The sequence below is a fragment of the Rhipicephalus microplus genome, chromosome 8, assembly GCF_043290135.1.
Source record: "Rhipicephalus microplus isolate Deutch F79 chromosome 8, USDA_Rmic, whole genome shotgun sequence".
Taxonomy (NCBI): Eukaryota; Metazoa; Arthropoda; class Arachnida; order Ixodida; family Ixodidae; genus Rhipicephalus; species Rhipicephalus microplus.
Genome location: NC_134707.1, coordinates 53,843,203 through 53,861,726, shown reverse-complemented (window position 1 = coordinate 53,861,726; position 18,524 = coordinate 53,843,203). Strand labels below are relative to the sequence as shown.

At 45.6% G+C, this 18,524-nt stretch overlaps 1 protein-coding gene across 1 annotated transcript; it reads right to left on the bottom strand.

Moving 5' to 3' along the window:
• Window positions 1-8,070: 8,070 nt before the first annotated feature.
• Window positions 8,071-10,435, bottom strand: LOC119165831 (uncharacterized). The gene is made up of 2 exons (XM_037417864.2): window positions 10,343-10,435; window positions 8,071-8,943 (listed from the first exon to the last, which is right to left on the bottom strand). Exons 1-2 carry the CDS (start codon window positions 10,352-10,354, stop codon window positions 8,545-8,547), a joined length of 411 nt encoding a protein of 136 aa, XP_037273761.2. The 5' UTR covers window positions 10,355-10,435; the 3' UTR covers window positions 8,071-8,544.
• Window positions 10,436-18,524: the final 8,089 nt, after the last annotated feature.

The window sequence follows — 18,524 nt, the reverse complement described above, 5'->3', positions numbered from 1 at the left end:
AGCGAATGGGATTCTTCTTTTAAAACACACGCATCCTGTATTATACTTCGCAATACAACACGAATTTCTGCAGATTCTGCCTCAGGACTTGTGATTATAATGATTTTGCGGTTAATGCCGGTCAACCATTACAAAATGCACACCCCTTAGTGTGCCTATTCCTTTAAGGCCATGTAGTTGATGCATAGAGTGTTCGAAAAGGTGCTGAGACGTGTATGGCATTAGGGTTCGAAGTACGCAAAATGAACAGAATTTCGCTAACGCGCTCAACATTAAAGACCAAGTTAAGGGTACGCAATTATTTTACTGTGAAATTCACTTCCAGAAATCGTAGGCATCCTCGTAGAGGAAATGAATGGGCCTAGGAAATCGTTTGTTCCTAAAGAGCATTGACAACTTAGAGGATAAGCAAACATTTTATTGATAGGCAGGCAAGTGCATAAACAACAATCTTTAAATACGTATCCTGAATTGTCGCACAGCTATAAATGCAAGCGTTATATATGGGAGCAGAAAATCATGGCTGCAGTAAATGATAAAGGGGGACTACAAAGCAAGCCAATAAAACCGGGCTTTGGAATTGAACATGCCATGCCCTTGCCAACATTATTTAAGTCTTCGCGCATTCGAAATTCGTGAATGGCAGCTCAGGCACTTCGAACCTTCTTCACATATTGGTTAAGCATGTGCGTCAAGATCAACTATCTTGTTCCTGGAAATCTTTGAGGCCATACCCGTCTCAGAAGAACTGCTCTACTTTGCAAGAAGATGGCAGCACTCCTCAGGCAGTCTTGCTAATTTCGAACCTTCAGAACTCGGCGCTTTATATTGAACACGGTGCGATCTGGTCAACCGGTAAACCAAGCGCTTTGAGATTATCTATCTTATACCTGAAAGTATAAGCACCAGCTGTATTTACGTGAGTACGAAGACTAAAAAAAGCGAATGAAAACGCGGGACCACATAAGGAAGCCAGTATAGGCCGGGCCTCAAACTTTGAACAAGCCAAACTGTTGCTTTCCATTATTTATTGCCACGCAAATACTAAATTCGTGAATGCAACGCAGACACTGCAAGCCTACCACGCAAAGTGGTAAAGAATGCACCCCGAGATAACCTATCTGGGTGCTGTATGTCTTCGAGGCCAAACCCGTTTCGGAAGAACTGTTCTACTTTGCAAGAAGATGGCAGCAATTCTCAGGCAGTCTCGCTTAATTCGAACTCGGCGCCTTATTTTGAACTCGGTGCGATCTCTTCAATCGGTAAAGCATGCGCGTCGAGATGAACTATCTGAATGCTGGAAGTCTTCGAGGCCATACCCGTGTCAAAGAACTGTTCTACTTTGCAAGAGTGGCAGCACTCCTCAGGCAGTCTCGCTTATTTCGAACTCGGCGCCTTATCTTGAACTAAGTGTGATATGCTTAGTCGGTAAAGCACGCGCTTTGAGATCAATGATATATGGGTGCTGGAAGTCTTCGAGGCCTTACATGCTTCAGAAGAACTGTTCTACCATGCGAGAATGTGACAGTACTTCAAAGCCTACTTTGTTATATTGAACTTCTTGCGTTACATTGAACTTGGTTTGATCTGCTTAACCGACAAAGCATGCGCTTCGTGATTAACTATCTGAATTCTGGAAGTCTTCGAGGCCATACACGTCTCGGAAGAACTGTTCTACTTTGCTGGAAGATCGCAGCACTCTTTTGGCGGGTCTTATGTTGAATTCGGCTCTTTATTTTGAACTTAGTGTCAGCTGCTGAGCCAGCAATGATTCAAATATCTTCACTGTAGACACCAGGCTTCACGCATAGCGCTGTATCTGCTTTTAGTCGCGATAAGTACACTCACGGTGGTTTTGGAGAATTCGCTGTAGTTTTTTTTTTTTTTTTGACACTCTGACACAGCACTGTAGCCGGTGGACTCCCGAATGAATGTTTATAGGTTTTTTGGTGCTAATTGATTTCGAAGCGCACACTTTACCGACTGAGCAGACCGCACCGATTTCCGAATAACGCGCCGTGTTCGAAATCCGCAAAATTGCCTGATAGGTGCTGCCATCTTCTCGTAGAGTAGAAGAGTTCTTTCGAGACGTGTATGGCCTTGAAGATGTTCAACCCAAAGATAGTTCATCTCGAGGCGCATGCTTTATCGATTGAGCAGGTCATACTGATAATAACCCGCTAAATTGAAAAACGAGCAATACTGCCTGAGGGGTGCTGCCATCCTCTAGCAAAGTAGAACAGCTCTGCTGAGACATGTATAGCCCAAAGACTTAAAACACCAAGATAGTTGATCTTGAAGCGCATGCTTTACGTGATAAACAAATCGCACAAAGTTCGAGTTAACCAAGACTGCCTGAGCTGTGCTGCCATCTTCTTGAGAAGCAGAACAGCTTTTCCGAAATGAGTACGGCCTCGAAGACATCCGGAACCCAGCTAGTTTATCTCGAAGCGCAGTCTTTACCAACGCGTAAATAACGCTGGTGTTTATAGTTGGTAAAGAAGTCACGGTGCCTACTTGAAAACTTAGCATTTGACACTTGCCAGCCTGTAAATAAAAGTTTTCAATTCTCGACGTAATTGTCGGTGGTGTTCAGAGCAGATGATTCTCTAGGCAAATTGATAGGCTGCATGAAGATCTCAAGATTTCCTGCAAGCGGCATTCACCGTAAAAATGGCCATCGGCGGACATCGTTTCACCTTATGCGAAGATTAGCGAAAAATCTTCAGTGGGGAAAAGGTGCTTCTTAATATTTAGTGCAAGATAAATAGCGTTATGTTATTACCATAAGTCTTAAGAAGAAAAAAAACAGCGATGGCATTTTTTTGTCCTGCGGCAACTAAGAAGCCTGTCGTGATCTGCCAAATAACGATCGCTTGAACGACTACTAATGCAGGAACCTGTGCAGAAGCTGTTCACTTTCGAAGCAGTTTTGTGATCCCTTATCGCAAAAATTGATTTCGCATAAAGAGATAGAAGCCCCAGAAATCTAATATAATACTTAGCTTTCGCTCTTTGGAATCCGGCAGCATGAAAACTACTTTGGTGTCTCAATTGCACGTAGCATATTAAGCAGTGTTCTCTTGAGTTGTACGAGATGGGATTCAGAAAATTTGCTGCTGCCTTTCCTTCGTATCAAACTTTATTTGTTGCTATCGTCTACTTTTTCTTGAAAAACAACACTTTTTTTTCTTGATAGCTTCAAACAGTTTCAAACGGACCGCGTTCTCCTTCGCGACGCTTGTGAATGTATCGAGAATCCTGGTTTGTAGATCTCCCCAAGAGAGTTTTTTTTTTTTTTCAAGATGCCAGGTGTTGCGTTAAGTTGTTATCTGATATTTCCGATGAGAATATATCCTTTCATTCAGGATGTACTTTTTTTCTTCATGGTTTGTTCGTATTGTTGTTTATGTTCCCAATTTATACCTCTGTTACCGACGAAGTCAGTATGGGTGACTACAGCCGCGCGTTTTTCTTGTTTAAGGTTGTCATGCCTGACACCTACTTTTCTTTTGCTTGAAAAAAGGGGGTGGTGGTAGACGGGGACTATTATTGCGAATAAGTTTGCTACACTTGGACAATCACAATAAGGCGAGCAATTTAAAAAAAGTATACAACAAAACTATGACTAGGCTGCGCTAACTTGTACCGGAGGACGCCAACTCAAAAACACCAGAGATGCAATCGACATTCGTTGGGAAGTTCCCCAGCAGCAGCCGTGCAGACGGGGAAAAAGAAAAAAAAAGTAGAGAAAAATTTTCAAAAATCTACATTCGTGCACCTATTGCGGCTGAGATCAGAATCTGACGCCGTTCGTGGCGCCTGGCGTTCAGGTTGCTATTTGAGAAGCCTGTCGAGATTTGTGATGTATTAATCGCCTAAAAGATGGCTTATACAGGACACGATCCAGATGCCGCTCTGTTTTGCTAAAATGTTATGAACCTTATCACAAATTTTGATTGGCAGAGAACCTCTATCAGAAATGTTGATTGGCAGAGACTGCTGGGCCTCGCTCGCTGGATTCCGTTCCGACCGGTTGTGCCCTCGCGATCTCCGACGACAGCGCAGCTCTGTTCGACCGACTCGCCCTCTGCCATCTCCTGACGCCGTGTAGCTCTCGCTGAGCGGTGCCCCGTCCTCGGTCAGACTTTTTCGATTGTGTCCTTCTTTCTCTATCTTCTCTTTACTTCTGTATGTGAGTGTCCTCATCTCTATTACATCCCTTTTAATCTTCCCTATCCATTTTTATCTCTCCTTACACACATTCTTCGTGAGCCACTGTTGAGGTTTCGCACTATGATGCAGGCAGTTACGGGGCTCACTTTTCTCTTCTTTCCTCTCTTATTACATATTATTATAACTTATTACATACAGAGACTGCTGCGCCACGCGGCGCACGAGCCACCGCCACACAGGAATGGCTGCTGTGCCGCACGGAAGTTACGTCATGCACTTTTCCGGTTAGGCTCTTTGCTTGAATAGTTAGGGTGTCTAGCGTTACGTCTAGAGAGAACAATTGAAGTTGTTAAAGTTACGAGACGTAAAAATAAAGAAAAATGTCAGTTACGTTCAGTGTGACAGCAATACAAAGCCGGCTTGTTAAACCCTCCAAATCGATTGGCAGCTGTGACGTAGTTAGTTTGCGCGGCTCATACAGGATGGGTGAGGTCAGTCTTGTCTTGTCTTGTCTCCTAGGAGATCTTGGCTCATACCCACATGGGGGATTGGCCACACTGTACCTCATAATAGATCATTTTTTACAACGCTTGCTAAAAAAAAATAAAGTGAAATTAGATAGGAACAATAATAATGTTCCTTTGAAAAAACGTGAAGAATTGCAGGAGAATGCGATAAACCAGAATATATAAAACAAATTAACAAGAATGAGGAAGGGGGAGAAAGAATTGGATATATCTGGCAGTACCACTAGCAGCGTATCCTTCCGGTTGCCTGAATGAATTTATGTAGCGCTGACAGAATAGCACTGCGGCCCACACCCAACTGACTGGCTCCAAACGATGATAGGGTGGATGTATTGACTGGCAATCCGAGCATACCAATCGGTCTTTCAAGAATTATTTGGCGCAGTGAGGCGAATCAGCGGCATGTGAGAAGAAAGTGATCTATTGTTTCCGGTTCATTGCAAACTACACATAGGTTAGTTAATGAAAATCCTGATTTGTTGAGATAAAAATTTAACAGAGGAATCCTACAGCGAAAGCTTGTGAGGGTCACCTCACATTGACGGGAAAGGCATTTTGCGGTGTTCCATGTGAATTGCAAGTCAGTCATTCGAGACCTACCGCAGTATTCTGTTTTCTTTTCTTTTTTTCGCGCAAGTATTGCTTCAACATTGACGCCTTCTTATCAGCTTCCCGTCAGTCTTACTTGCTGCTGGTGGTCCTGTCCATAGACCCCGAAATCTAACAGAGGTAGTAGCTGTACAGGTCAGACCTAATACAGGTCAGAGTTATTATATTTTCAAAACAATAGGTATTCTAAAGTTTATGTTTATTTGCCCCGTTTATTTGTGTAACCATCAACGTCACTAATGCGGCATGTGGTACTGCAGGCACGCATTTTCTCTTTCGAGGCTTCCATTCCTTCAACATATTTTATTTAATTTTTTTTTTACTTCGCTTGAGAAAGGAGGTGGTGGTGACCAATAGATGTTGTCGGGAAAGCCTTTGGTACTTCCGTAACAACATTACGGTGACCATTTCTTAAAGAAGTGTCCTGGTGTACACAACAAAATATCTCTTTTTTATTCATATCAAAGACCCGACGCCCGCTCAAAAAAAAAAAAATAGTGAGGCAATCGATTTTTGTTGGAAAGTGCCCAGACGGAACCATCGGAACCATTGGTTCTTCGGAACCATCACGCGGGTGCTTATAGCAGCTAGACGCCGAATGATGCGCATTACGTGCGCCTCATTTTCGCTATCAAGATTGCAGCATCATTGCCAGTAGAGCAGACAGCGCGCCATGTTCGAAAGCACGTTGCCGCTCCTCCTTTCAAACAAGCTCGCCTGCATACACGAAACCACGCATGGTTTGATGAACGTTGGTACCCGTTATGGCGTAAACGTGCTGTAAGCTCCTACTGAAGTGGATAATGTGTGTGATTTGGAGAATAGGGCGTTATGCCAGCAGGCAGTGAAAGAAAACAAATCTGTGTCCAATCAGGTCCACCGATATGCGCCTCGCGCTACTGCTGTGGTCTATGCCATTCCACTGCGTTGCGGCTGCGAATGCGTAGGCCAAACAAGGCGTTGCCTAAACCGGCACCTACCAATGTGATAGCATGAACTGACGCTATCAGGTGCTGCAATCAGGTCTCATTTGGCAGCTGATTGTAGGTCATGTGGGTGTGTGCCCAGCAACCCCGCTTACAGAAAAGGGCGATCAAATATAGAAATGTCGATCAGCGCACGCGTGAAATAGCCGAAGCATTTTTCATTAGATCGAATAACAAGTGCATAAGTCATCCATCTATCATTCTTTTAGATGAAGAATACGACTACCTGTTCGACATGTCTTGATTGATTGATTGATTGATTGATTGATTGATTGATTGATTGATTGATTGATATGTGGGGTTTAACGTCCCAAAACCACCACATGATTATGAGAGACGCCATAGTGGAGGGCTCCGGAAATTTCGACCACCTGGGGTTCTTTAACGTGCACCCAAATCTGAGCACACGGGCCTACAACATTTCCGCCTCCATCGGAAATGCAGCCGCCGCAGCCGGGATTCGAACCCGCGCCCTGCGGGTCAGCAGCCGAGTACCTTAGCCACTAGACCACCGCGGCGGGGCGTTTGACATGTCTTGAATCATGTGGTGTTGTACTACTTGTGCACATGCGCACAGTTTTGATGAGCGAATGTTTCCTGTACATGTTCCTTCCTTTTCCAAATGAATTCCTGTTGTGAGTTCAGCGCCGCGTCCCTTCACTGTTCGTATCGAAACGTTGCGCTGTAAAATATTCTACGATGAACATCCACCAACTTTGCCAACCCGCGATTCTGCATTCAGCATTTTACTGAGAGCATGATCCCATTACATGAGAGAGGTGGATTGACAAGACTACCCCTAAAGTAGCCCTCACCTATAAAGGCCACGTTGACCCGCAGGTCACGGGATCGAATCCCGGCGGCGGTGGCTGCATCTTCGGTGGAGGCGAGAATGCTGTAGGCCCGTGTGCTCGAATAAGGATTCTCGTTAAGGAACCCCAGGTGGCCAGCATTTCCGAAGCCTTCCACTAAGGCGTTTGTCATGATCATATGGCGGTTTTTGGATGTTAAGCCGCATATATCAATCAATCAATCATTCAATAAATCAAAAGGAACATGACACCCAACTTCCGTTCATATTCTGCGTTATGCGGGTTAGCCCTTGTGCGCTCACAAATAAGCTGGTGAAACGTTAGCGCATTCGCATTTAGTCGAGCGCTTAATATATGGCTGGTTACTTTTATAAACACTCGAGTAGCCTGAGAGTCCAGCAACACTGGCGCACTCACGATCCATAACGCAACTAGCAGCTATAGCTGTGCGAACGATGAACCAACCCGCTGAAGTTCAGTTATTGTTGTCCACATTTCAACAAACGATATTGTTCCGGGGTCAGCTACGCGTGAAATCAATAATATCTGGGGCATTACGTCTCAAAATCACTATATGATTATGAGAGATCCCTTAGTAGGGGGCTCATAAAGTTTCTACCATCTGGGGCTCTTCAACTTGCAGGTGAATGTTATCTTCAGCGTAACCGATGAATATAGCCAGATGCCTCGAATGTGCGCTTCAGGGAGTTGTAGGCTACCTTCTTGCTTTTACACCATGTGTTAACACAATTGCTGTACAACTGCACTCAACTAACAGACTATTGCAAAGCTATGTGAAGTGTCCCTGAAAACGCTCAGAAATGACCGTGTTTGGCGTGCTTATATCTTACATAAAAGCCAGAAAAAAGACGGTAAAGTCGCACAGACCACAGCTATAAAGTCAATGGGCACGATTCTAAAACATAAGGAGAACACGAATGTAAAGTAGAGACAACTGGATATTTACCAGTACTTTCTTTATTAGTTGTTGCACACCCTGAATCTGTGACTTCATGTGATGTTATAGCTATGTACAGTGCGCAGTAACGATAACTGCGCCGTATTGGCTGAGTGCTGAATCCAGAATCCTTCGATCTTCTGCGGCTGCTCGAAGCGACTAAGTTGGCGTATGGTGTGGTTGAGCCATGAATCCGCTGCTGCTTCCACATTCGCTTCATGATCAGTCACAATGTTCTTCTTGTTGACGAGCAATGACAGCAATGCCGCGGATAGGTCAAGAGGCAGAACAAAAAACGTGAAAAGTGAATGTATCGAATGATTCAACCATTCACATTGTCGTTGCCTTTTCGCGGAGAGAACAATTGTCCAAAAAAGCTGCGCTTTGGAAAGAAAGTCTCTGTGGGAAGCTTTTCGTCACCGTCGATATCACCACTGGATTCCGGCCTCAGGGTGCACGTGAAGTGGACGCCTTACCTAGCCCTTGTAGCCATATCCACCATACTTAAGGCCACCTCCAAATCCAAGACCACCACCATATCCAAGGCCACCACCGTATCCTCCACCATAACCGAGACCACCGCCGACGCCTCCGACACCGCTGTGAGCCACAATAGCGCCTCCACCGTGAACCTTGTTAACGTGGTGCACCGTCCTGATGAGGAACGCCGGTCCAGCAACAGTCTTGGCGAATCCGGGGCCTCCTCTGAGCAAGACCACGCTGCTTCCAACTCCAACTCCTCCTCCTCCGGCTCCGAGACCTCCGCCGTAACCTAGGCCACCTCCGTAGCCTCCGCCGTAACCTAGGCCACCTCCGTATCCAAGACCACCGGCCATGGCGCAAACCACCAGAGAGGAGCCTAGGAGGAGGGCAGCCTGCGGCAAACACCGAAGCAAGCACGAAGACATGGTTAGTGTTCATAAAAGCAGCTGTGGAATGTTATAGTGTAAATCCAGTCAGTAAACAACGAAACTACACAAATAAGAAATAGCAAAAGCGTTCTTCTCCGGTCATTTAAATGTTCAAGTGAAGGCAGTGTACAGGAACCTGCTGTTACGGGTGCTTTGACAGCCGTGTTGTGTGAATGCAGTTGTCTCGGTGGTGCCATGCGAAAGCAATCGTGATTATGTTCAGAAACGCTGCACAAAGGCTTCAAGGTATATTGAAGATGCAGTGCAGATGAAGCTCAGGCAAAGTTTTTAAGAAGCATGAAATAAGCCCGTTTTGTGAATTCCGATAGCTTTAGCTTTTGATGGAGTTATTGGAAAGCTATATATGCGGAATGGAGTAGGGTCCCCATTTGAAAGCTTGTAATAACCAGCCAATTCTGGTGTCACTAAGAGCCTTGTCAACTTTGAGAACTGCTGCCGTGTATGCGCTGTCTGAAGGATACAATTGTAATTACCATATACAAAAAAAAAAGATGGGCCGCATACTGGTAGCCCGCGGTACTAAGCAGTGACAAAGTGATGGTACGAACTAACTTTTTTTTGCAAAAGGGCATAGTGCTCGAATTCAAGAATCCTACAAGAAGAAGAATCGTTCGTAAGGAAAAGCTTCGGCCAATCATGTCGCTGAACCCTATACGTTTGCCAAATACCTTGACCGACAAAAAAGATCGCTTCCGAAAGTATACGAATACCTCTTCTGGGCTTTTCGCGTGAGGATGTGTGCACAAGACAGGGAAAAATAGAAAATTTTAAAGCTAACTTGTGTGCGAAAAGAATGTGAAGGAGGTCTTCCTACTCGTTCATACCTCTCTAACCAATGCCTCCTAGGAAGCGTTGCTCGAAGAGATCATTCCTCTTTAGAAGAGCCCCCTAAAATCAGAAATGTAGCTGCACATGGCAGCATACCGCAGATGCGATATGCTGCCATGCGTAGCTCCTCGCCACTGAAAACTTTACAATGGTTAAGGGTAGAGAAACAGTTTCTACATTGCCACATAATGTGATTCATGTCGGCTTTGCTTTGAGGACGACGCCTGCAGGCTTAGCTACAGCAGATTCCCGCTTGAGTTTCGTGACATAACGCTAAGGAAAGAAAACGTTCGAGTTTGTAGTTTACGCCTTAGCGGTTCGTGTGACGACCGACGCGTTAAAGTTGGGAAACTTCGGCTAATTACGCGGCAGTTCTGGCAACTGTCGTAGTAAGCAAGTTACCTGTCTCTGCAGCTTAATGCATGAAGTTCTATCCTCGGTTACGACAAGTAAAAGCAGTATACGCACATCTGGCTCAAAGCAACGTTAAGAACCGAGGAGTGGGCTGCCTTACCAGAGAGTTCATAGTGAGAATGCTTGCGGTATCCACTGGTCCCGGAGAACTGTGTGATCTGGCATGGACACGGTGGTTCCTTATATACACGCACTCTTACTTCGGGTTTCGCGGTTTGTGTTACACCACCGTGGTATACCCTCTAACGAAGTCAGGTCAGCTTTATCTGCCTCTGTGAAATTCCGAAGCCCCAATCCTCGCTTTCGCCCGCGTGGACACAATGACGAAATGAAAGGACAAATTTGCATAATGCCCGAAAAGATCGCCGATTCGGGTTGATTAGCCGGGCTTAACTTCCAAGCGAGTCATTTTACGGTTCGACTCTTCGGTGCAGTACCCTGCGTACTTCTCGGTCACGTTTGCTTCCGCCTAGGGAAAAAAATTGTGTATTTATCCTCTACCAACGTAGATTTCACGTGCAGCTATTCCTGATGCTAACGCTCCCTTGTCGCTTTCATTCCAAGAGGCGATAGTGAAGCCGCTTCCGGAATACTACACCCACTTTGCCAGCTGTGAGAGCATGTGCGATATCGTATAGCGGTACAAATGGTTGTGAAATACTTCAAACACACAGAACTCGTCTGCGGTCGAGTTGGCTGTTCTTTTTATGTTTTTACGGAGAAACACCGCATTCCCAATTTCTGACTGGTATTATTTTAGTAATTGACCATCTGAATCTAACCAATGATCTTAGTTGACATTCTTGTTGAGTTTCTTTTTTTTTTCGTGAAAAAAAAAACGTCCTGAGTTGATTGTAATTGTCCTGCATGATTTAAGAATAAAATACGCTTTTCTCAGCCGCTGATGATCATGTGACTGTGACATAACCCAAATCACCGTGAAAGTGACGTTCTATGAACATGAGCACTATGCAGGTTGACTTCACGCCTGTCCGAGCCACATCAGGAATGTGGCTGACACGTTTGCGAACAAAAGAGATTTAAAACACTTGTGCACAACTTTATGTCTAATCCTCAGTTACGCAGGCGCAGCGGCATGTTGTAGAATCGCCAGACATGCGTGAGCCGATACTGATTGTATTTGTAAAAGCTGGCGTGAGAAATTGAATTGTCTTTGTGACATCAAAAATGTGGCTTTGCCCATTGGCTGAGGTGGCGACGACAGCGACGTTCATGATAATCGCGCCTTGTTCGTGAACGCGTCTCCCTAACAAGTATTACATATTCCATACCGACGTAGCGGCTGTATTTTCGATGGAGGCGAAAATGCTGTAGGCCCGTGTAATCTGAGCACACGGCAGGCCCGTGTGCTCTGATTTAGGTGCACTTTAAGGAACCCAAGGTGGTCAAAACTTCCGGAGCCCTCCGCTACGGTGTCTCTTATAATAATATGATGGTTTTGGGACGTTAAACCCTACATATCAATAAATCAATCAATCAATCAATCGATCAATCAAACAATCAATCAATCCACACCAACGTATGTCTGTGACGGGGCGGAGCGACTTTTTTTTGCGAGAGCTCGTTCATATATTAAGCTTGCAAACTTAAACCACCCCCTCCTCGAACTCTTGTTACGATAGTGTCCACGTGCACGTCGCATCTCAAAGGGGGTGGCGAACGTCGAACGAGCCTCCCAGCTTCCGCCGCAGTGCACGCAACTGCCGAACCGAAACTTTAAACCTCTCTCCGCGAGTGAAAAGTCCGCATATGGTCCTTTGTTGTTGGTTTTTTTTTTCTCACTGGTATAGGCGCTCGCATCCGGGTCCGATTGCGGTCTGTTTGCATGCGTGCCCGTAACGGCGATCAGATGCAATCGCAACAATGAAAGAGGAATTCTCCTAGCTCTTCTAGTCACCGTGGAGTCGCGAGAATCGAAGCGGAAAGCTACGCTATAGGAGCGTGCATACCTGTCGGGAAGCCAAAACGCAAAGTATAGCGGGCTTAGTAGTGTTTTTTTTTTCTTTGTGTTTCCTCCGTCCCGTTGCTTCCTGGGTCAAAAGTAGCAATAAATTTCGGGTGGTACTGGCTGAGAAGTGCGCACACTCTCGGTTGCAACGAGGTCCCGTTTATCTGCGAATCGGAAGGGTGTCGCTCGTCTTCCTAAGTGTATTTTTCGAACGGGGAAGTAATTATTGCGTCTTTTCCTGTTTGAAGGCTGGATAAGTAACTTGTCAGCGTACAGTCGGATATTGGGTTCGAGAAATAAATAAAATACAATTCGTGCAGCTGGTTACCGCTGAATTTCGTCGAAGCCTATTCGTGAAGATTCTTCGGGTAGTCTTCAGTCCTCCGGTGAAGTGATTAAGTGAGCATCTGTGTCTAAAAATATTCTCTGCTGCGATGCAAGCGAACAATTTCCGAGTATTCTGTTATTTATGCGCACTGTGCTGACATGTACATATTTTGAAGTGGCTATTATCACTGCTACACTTGAGGCTTTCGCCGACAGCATTCCTGCTTGAGATTGCCAAATACTTGCTTCAAATGTTTATCTGTCACAAGCATTGTCACGTCGTGACAAGCTTGCACACGAACTGATTGTTTTAGTTATCTCTTACACAACCACGAAATGCCCAAGTCTTGCGCCTGTGGCTTGAACGGAAGGCGCACACGAATTATCAGCTTAACAAAGCAGGAAACTATAGGCTAGCTCGTACGAATTCGTGATTACCTTGTGAGCGCTTGTTTTGTGTCTTTCGCTCAGTTTTTGTTTTGAGCCCACGCTCTCCGCCAATTATGATTAGCCTAACCTTCGACAGTGTATCGACAAATGGGTGAGGCTTCTTGGGACACAATTTAAATCGAAATATGGTTATGGCATCAACCACGCGGAAACCTACATGGTTAAAACTCGGCCAATGACCCCGATTAAATGTGCCGCGAAAGTCCACCGTGATGAGATGTGCCGCCCTTGGTGATAGTGCGCTTTTACACAAGTACAAATGTGACGTGCTACCGCTATTAGGGTAGGTACAGTTCTTCCAAGGAAACGTGATGCCGCCCCGCCGTGGTGGTCCAGTGGATAAGGTGCTCGGCTGCTGACCCGCAGGTCGCAGGTTTGAATCCCGGCTGCGGCGGCTGCATTTCCGATGGAGGCGGAAATGTAGTAGGCCTGTGTGGTCAGATTTGGGTGCACGTTAAAGAACCCCAGGTGGTCGAAATTTCCGGAGCCCTCCACTACGGCGTCTCTCATAACCATGTGGTGGTTTTGGGACGTTAAACCCCACATATCAATCAGTCAAGGAAACGAGATGCGTACTCGGACGTATTTGAATAAGGTTCCCAACGCTGGCTTTGAAAAACTTGGCAGTACATACAGAAATGACGGTGAGATAACCTTGATGATGCTAAGCTTGTATACTTAAGAGAGGCCTCCGGAAGTATCAAGCTTAATCTTCGGGCATGTCCACGAAAGGCACACGAGTCTATTTGTTTGAATCATTGCGTTTGAGCTGTTAATACGAACCCACAGGACTTGCCTCGGGATATGGCTGCCCCGCAATGGTCGGGGGATTGAATTCCCACAACGGCGGTCGCATTTCGATGGAACGTAAGTGCTTGAGGTCCGTGTATGTGTAGCTCTGGGTGCACGTAAACGAACACCAGATGGTCTAGGCTTCCTAAGCCCTCCATTTTGGCAGCCTTCATAATCATACCGTAGTGTTTGACTTGTATTTCTCGTAGCGCTAACACAGAAACCCAGAAGGAAGAAACTGCAAGTGTTACCTTTTGTTACGTCATGAATGAAGCACATGGGTGGACAACCAGGTTCGATGGCTCAATATGCACTTACACCCTAATCTTTCTTCGTTTAGTTTCTGTACACCCTTCACTACCCCGATTCGGATCGTCGGTGTAGGCAATAACTTCCATTGCCTCGGTTGGCACGATCATGTTATAGACGCTTATGAGCCGCGCACACAAGCGTCTATTACATGAACAGTAGCCGATCACACGATAGCATATCAGTTCTTTATCGATAACTCACTTTCTGCCGTGCGCAGCTGCACAGATTCTGGCTTTTTTTTCTATGACGTAGTTCAAGTCTACGTTTGCTTATCTATTAACCTTCAGGCTTGTTTTGTTTTGTCGTCAAGTAGTGATTGACTCATACTCACGAAGGCCATTGGCCAGACTTGTCCGGCGTAGATTTGTCGCATGATTTTTTGTAACACTGTTTACTTCTTATTCGTGTGCGTCGAAAATCTTAAGCTGATCATCACTGTCCTACATCTTGAAATTTTTTCCTGTACATACAAAAAAACTTACTTTGAGAGCGACATTTTTCAATCACTTCATTTTCATTTTCTTAGCCTATGACACCATATGTCGTAGAAATTTGTTTGAATAAAATAACAACCATTCAACATTACCAGACTTTAGAGACTCTGCTGTCGATTGAAATAAGCCTGTTCAGCTCTATATGTACAGGCCGTACCACGTAAGCGATGGTGATTTTGTTACGGGTGCCGCAGACTTTGCGACCATACGCGTCACCCTGGGTAGGTAGGCCTTGAGGCTGGAAAATAGGCTTGCGATCAAGAAGACGAGGGCACAGGCGATGGCCAGCGCCGTCATGGCACCAGGAACGTTCAACAGGGCTATGCACCTGTCGCTTCCTAGAGGTGACTCGTCTTGTTGAGCCTGAGCAATGAGGGGCACCGTGGACGTAGATTCGTGTGGGCAGCATGGCTCCAGCTCTGCACAAGCGCGCCAGTGTTACGCGCGAACAGGTGCAAGAACCAACACAAGTTGGTCGTTCTTGCAAACAAGTTGCCCACATTCTCGGCTGCTCTGAAACGTCGACAATCTCAAACGTGTATAGCATTCTCAACTGTTCTGAAACATCCAACGTTGAGGCAGCTGACGCTCTCATGCAAGAAGACCATTGACGTCAGCCACCTTAGAACAAGAAGAGACTTGTAAAGCTCGGACTTGCCACGTATTACTCTCGTAGAAGAGAGACGTGTACTTTCTTTGAAGGTCATGGACTCTCTCCGGGAAATCACGCTACGCACGTCTCTTCAAAAGTGAGCTTCAGCAGAGACATTGACAGGCGCACCTTTTGGGTCCTCCACTTTGTACCCCCGTGTCCTTGTACGGACAGACTCACACTTGTCTAGAGCAGTGGAGCGCGTGGCTGTCGACAGTGTTGGCCGCAGCTTCTACCTCACGTTAGCTGCAATCTTCCGTTCGCACTTGAATTATAGCACAAGGGCCTAGCATGTGGTAGGACCACATTCGGTTATCATTACGGCGTCAGTATTTGCATATTTCTCCAGAAAACGGCAGCTGCAGTGGGTGGCTGGGCGCACCATACAAGTGTGATTCCGGCTGTACACTCACCGGAGCCGGCTTTTTCGTGTGTTGTATACCCTGCCGCCGACAAGACCGAACTCTGTAACTCATCTGAGCTTCGCTTAAAAATTAAGAAAGTGACAACATGTCATGGAACAGCATACATAACCGCAGAATGCTCATCCGACACTTGAGTGGGACCCGGTACCAGTTAGGTGGTATACTTCCCTGGATCAGACTGTTGGTAGGGTGAAAAGGACGCGGTACTTCCAGTGTGGCAGCTTGGGCTAGTTGGTATATAGTATGACGCGCTCGTGTCCTTCGTGTCCTTCTTGTCTCCGTGTCGTCGCTTTGTTCTCGCGCTGTAACTATCGTCGGTACTACCAGGCTCTGAGCTGCCCTGCTTTGAAAATAATTCCCGAGGATGACATGCGTTTTCGTAGCTGTCACGTTCCATTCATAGAGGGGGTAAGACAATTTTAATGATGGCGATTCCCTCCATGTATAGCTCATACCCATCCCGAGAGTTTGACTTAGGATTGCTGGGAAATTGAATTAGACTTCCTGAAACGGCTCTGAAATTTAGCAAAACTTAAATTTTTCAAAGACGCCCACAATCGGCATCCTTCTTCCGCAGCTATGTACTGTAATTAGGCACAGCAGTGCTTCTTCCTTTCCATTACTGGAAGGAAATTATTTGCCAAAATAACTATATAGTACACTCGGTGTTTAATTGCGGAAAAACTGCCTAGATATCCCCCACATAAATTGATAAATTATTTAGAACGTTTCAGGTAAGTAAAGTCGCCTTGACTGCAACTATAAATCTCCGAGTGTGACTGAGGGGAATCACTTACTGCTGGATACCGTTCATACTTGATTCGCAAAGTTTCTGAATCGTTCGTTGATTCCCATTCCAAGTATCGTATATACAAAAAAAGAGGTTGGACCAACGATGCTATATTACTGCTGTTACTGCTTCTTGAACTACTATCTATTATATAGTTCTAATGTCTCTAATACTGCTGATGCTGTTAATAATACTTGCTAAGTGTCTTCAAGAGGGTACCTAACGTTTCCTGTAAGCTCGATAGTGCTTATTATGCAATATCTTAAAGATTGTACACCAGCAACCACCACTATTTCATTATTTAACACGTTCTGGAAAAAACTTTGAAGTGCCAAAAAACAAGGACGGAAGACAAGGGCAGACACAAAGAGTACTCTTTCGTCTTTGTTTTTTTTTTTACACTAATGTTTTTAATAGGTTACAGTCTAGCCGAAGCTTCCGCGCTTCTATACTTCCTGGGACGGTACGACAGTCTATTGTCGCATCGTTCTGAATCTTCTGTGCAGTTTGGCAGTTTGGAAACACTAAACGTTGTTTCAGGTTGTGAAGTAGTAAAAAAAAAATATGTGCGGCATCACTGACTTAACATCATAAAGGCTTAACGGTGCGCCCTTTCAGTCCAGGTAGCCATGGCTCACTGCTGTCACCAAAGACCTATCCACCAACCATAGTTAGTTTTCAAGGCCTTGCATCAGCAGCAGAATCTCCCTTTGGTCTTCGAATCATTCCTGTTCTCGCTTGGCTGTGGTGGATCAGTAACGTATGCTGTTGGCATAGAGTTTCTCACAAACACGAGAAACTTCTTGGCAGTCTGGCTAGTTGGTGTACACGTTATGTAATGTGCGCCTGAACAGTGCCGACTACCTTCCCTTCCATTGTTACTGTATTCTCCCCGTCTGTCGACATCACGGGTGGTGGTTTGTCGTTTTTCGAGTCTCTTTTGCGCTTCTGATATTGCGTGGCAGAAGGTTATTTATCTCACGGTGCACCACTCGATGCGTATTAGGCAATGAGCGCGTGACTTTAAAACCAACTAATCCCAAAGAATAATAAAAGCACCAACAACGTAGCACATGCGGGTATCACCTTACGGGCTCTTAGTGGGTACCTATAGCATATTCCAGGGGCGTAACATAGGTGGAGGCGGGGTCGACCCCACCCCTCAAAATTTTCTGTTTTACTTCCTTATAACGCAAACATAAAAACTCGCACACACATACGCACACACGTGCATAGATAAAGTGTGGCTGAACCTCCCCCTGCCCGAAAATTATTTGTCTACGCCCCTGGAAGACTCCAAATATGAATTACAGCGCCAGTTCTGCTTACCAAAAGTAGCCCACTTGGCACTCTCATCGCAGCGGGAGGCCTCAACCCAGAAGGCCTCCCGTACACCCATTGAAAGTTTGAGAATAGGTTGAGGACGTTTCGACCCCAATGCCTCTAATCATTCGCTTTACCAGGTGTGACTGCTCTCCCATCGAGCGCCAGCTATACTGAGGGAAACTTCGGAGGGAACCAGCTACTAGATGGTTCGATTGGTCTTTCGCCCCTATACCCGGATCGGACGATCGATTTGCACGTCAGAATCGCTTCGGACCTCCACCAGAGTTTCCTCTGGCCTTGTCCTGCCCAGGCATAGTTCACCATCTTTAGCTCTAGCGTTCCCCAACAAGAAGCTCTAGCGTCTCCCGAATGATTTTTTTTCTCTTTCATACTTGTCTTACAAGTGCCAACACATAGTTATAATATTTAATCAAGTGGTTTTACTATACTTGTCAAATATGTACTGTAACTACCAAAAGAAGCACGCCTTACAAACATACAAAATTGTCTCCATTTGGTAGAACACACGGGATTAGTAACTATCCCAAATGATATAGCAGCTGCTCCTCGTAGTACACACACATGCCAGAACAATCGAATCAATACAATGCGTGGAAACATGTGTTCGCGAGACTCAGGAACGTAGTGGTCACGTAGTAGTCATCGCAGTGGCCATCATCGTAGCGGTTATCAGGGACGTAGTGGTCATGTTGTGGTCTTGCTGTTACTTGATCATGCATGTATC